This window comes from Corvus moneduloides, chromosome 3 (genome assembly GCF_009650955.1).
Source record: "Corvus moneduloides isolate bCorMon1 chromosome 3, bCorMon1.pri, whole genome shotgun sequence".
In the NCBI taxonomy this organism is placed as follows: domain Eukaryota; kingdom Metazoa; phylum Chordata; class Aves; order Passeriformes; family Corvidae; genus Corvus; species Corvus moneduloides.
Window position 1 is genome coordinate 43,334,608 of NC_045478.1, and position 2,236 is coordinate 43,336,843.

At 66.3% G+C, this 2,236-nt stretch overlaps 1 protein-coding gene across 1 annotated transcript; it reads left to right on the plus strand.

Moving 5' to 3' along the window:
• On the plus strand, window positions 1–1,516 carry POU3F2 (POU class 3 homeobox 2). The gene has a single exon (XM_032105120.1). It carries the CDS (start codon window positions 104–106, stop codon window positions 1,409–1,411), a length of 1,308 nt encoding a protein of 435 aa, XP_031961011.1. The 5' UTR covers window positions 1–103; the 3' UTR covers window positions 1,412–1,516.
• The last annotated feature ends 720 nt before the right edge of the window (window positions 1,517–2,236 follow it).

Consider the following 2,236-nt stretch of genomic DNA (forward strand, 5'->3'; position numbering starts at 1 on the left):
GCGGGCCGGGGGGGCGCGGGCGCCGCGCGGCGCCCGAGGCGAAAAAGTAGCTGTCAAATGCGCGGCGCCTTTAACCGGCGCGATCAGTGCGGCTCGGCGAGTCATGGCGACCGCAGCCTCCAACCACTACAGCCTGCTCGCCTCCGGCTCCCCCATGGTGCACGCCGAGCCGCCCGGCGGCATGCAGCCCGGCGGCGGCTACCGCGACGCCGGCGCCCTGGTGCAGGCGGACTACGCGCTGCAGAGCAACGGGCACCCGCTGAGCCACGCTCACCAGTGGATCGCGGCGCTGTCCCACGGCGGCCCCGGCGGTGGCGGCGGCGGCGGCGGCGGCGGGGGCGGCGGCGGCGGCGGCGGCGGCGAGGCGCCTTGGTCGGCGGGCGCGCTGGGCCAGCCCGACATCAAGCCGGCGGTGGTGCAGGCGGGCGGGCGCGGCGACGAGCTGCCGCCGCCGCCGCAGCACCCGCCGCCGGGGCGGGCGCCGCACCTGGTGCACCACGGCGGCGGCGGCGGAGGGCACCACGCGGCGGCGGCGGCGGCGGCGGCGGCGGCGGCGTGGCGGGCGGGCGGCGCGGCGCACCTGCCGCCCGGCATGGCCGCGGCCAACGGCGCGCAGGCGGGGCTGCTCTACTCGCAGCCGCCCGGCTTCACCGTCAACGGGATGCTGGGCGCCGGGCAGCCGGGGCTGCACCACCACGGCCTGCGCGACGCCCACGAAGAGCCGCCGCCGGGGCCGCCGCACCACGGCCCCGAGCACCCGCCGCCGCCCCACGGCCCCCACCCCGGGGCGGCCGGGCCGGCACCGTCCGCCGCCGCCGCCGCGCCCCCCGGGCCGCCGCCGCACCACGACCCGCACTCCGACGAGGACACGCCGACCTCGGACGACCTGGAGCAGTTCGCCAAGCAGTTCAAGCAGCGGCGCATCAAACTGGGATTTACCCAAGCGGACGTGGGGCTGGCGCTGGGCACCCTCTACGGCAACGTCTTCTCGCAGACCACCATCTGCCGCTTCGAGGCCCTGCAGCTCAGCTTCAAGAACATGTGCAAGCTGAAGCCTTTGTTGAACAAGTGGTTGGAGGAGGCGGACTCCTCCTCGGGCAGCCCCACCAGCATAGACAAGATCGCGGCGCAGGGCCGCAAGCGGAAAAAGCGCACCTCCATCGAGGTGAGCGTCAAGGGCGCGCTGGAGAGCCACTTCCTCAAGTGCCCCAAGCCCTCCGCCCAGGAGATCACCTCGCTCGCGGACAGCCTACAGCTGGAGAAGGAGGTGGTGAGAGTGTGGTTTTGTAACAGGAGACAGAAAGAGAAGCGCATGACTCCCCCGGGAGGGACGCTGCCGGGCGCCGAGGACGTGTACGGGGCCAGCAGGGACACGCCGCCGCACCACGGGGTGCAGACCCCCGTGCAGTGAACTCGCGGCGGGGGCGCCCGGCCCCTCCTCCTCCTCTCCTCCTCCTCCTCCTCCTCCTCCTCCTCCTCCTCTCCTTCCCCAACTTTTGATTGTCCTCCTTTTTTTCTTTTTTATTTCTTTTTTTTAATTTTATTTTCTCCTATCTTAAAAAAAAAGACAAAAAATCAAAAAAACGAACAAACGCGAAAAAAAGAAAAGAAAACAAAAAGCGAGCGAGCGAGAGGGCAAGCGCGAATCACAGCGGACAGACAGATAGACAGACAAAGCACCTGCACCACACTGTCCCATAGACGGTAGGAGGTGTGATGCTGTATTTTGACCTTTCCAGGCGAGTGCCCGTGCACGGGAGTGGAGTGGGTACCGCGCACGGGCAGGCAGGCGGGCACCGGCAGGGCAGCGGCAGGCACCGGCAGGGCAGCGGCAGGCACCGGCAGGGCAGGCGCAGGGCGAAGCGGTTCGCACAAAACTCCCTCGCTCTCTGGCCAAAACATACGGCGCTGCCCTGCCGGAGAGGGGGCGGAGGAAAAGGGGGGGCACAGCCACCACGGGTCCTCTCCGCAGCCCCCTCCCGCCACACAAAGGCAGATTGCATTGTGGAATGTCGCTCGGTGTTGGCACATGCTGCTGTGTTTATTTTCTGTGGATCCCCTGTATGAATATATGTTAAAAAAAAAAAAAAAAAGGAAGAAAACCGAAAAGCTATCCCTTTTGATGTAGACAGTATTTAACCGTACCAATTTGCACTGCAAGAAAATCGAAGTTTACATAAGCAAAATGTTTATTTTGTCTTTTTTCCCCCCTTCCTTTCCGACCTTAATTTTGCAA

Coding starts and splice junctions, on each gene's coding strand:
- POU3F2 (XM_032105120.1), top strand. CDS start 104: ATGGCGACCGCAGCCTCCAACCACTACAGCCTGCTCGCCTCCGGCTCC.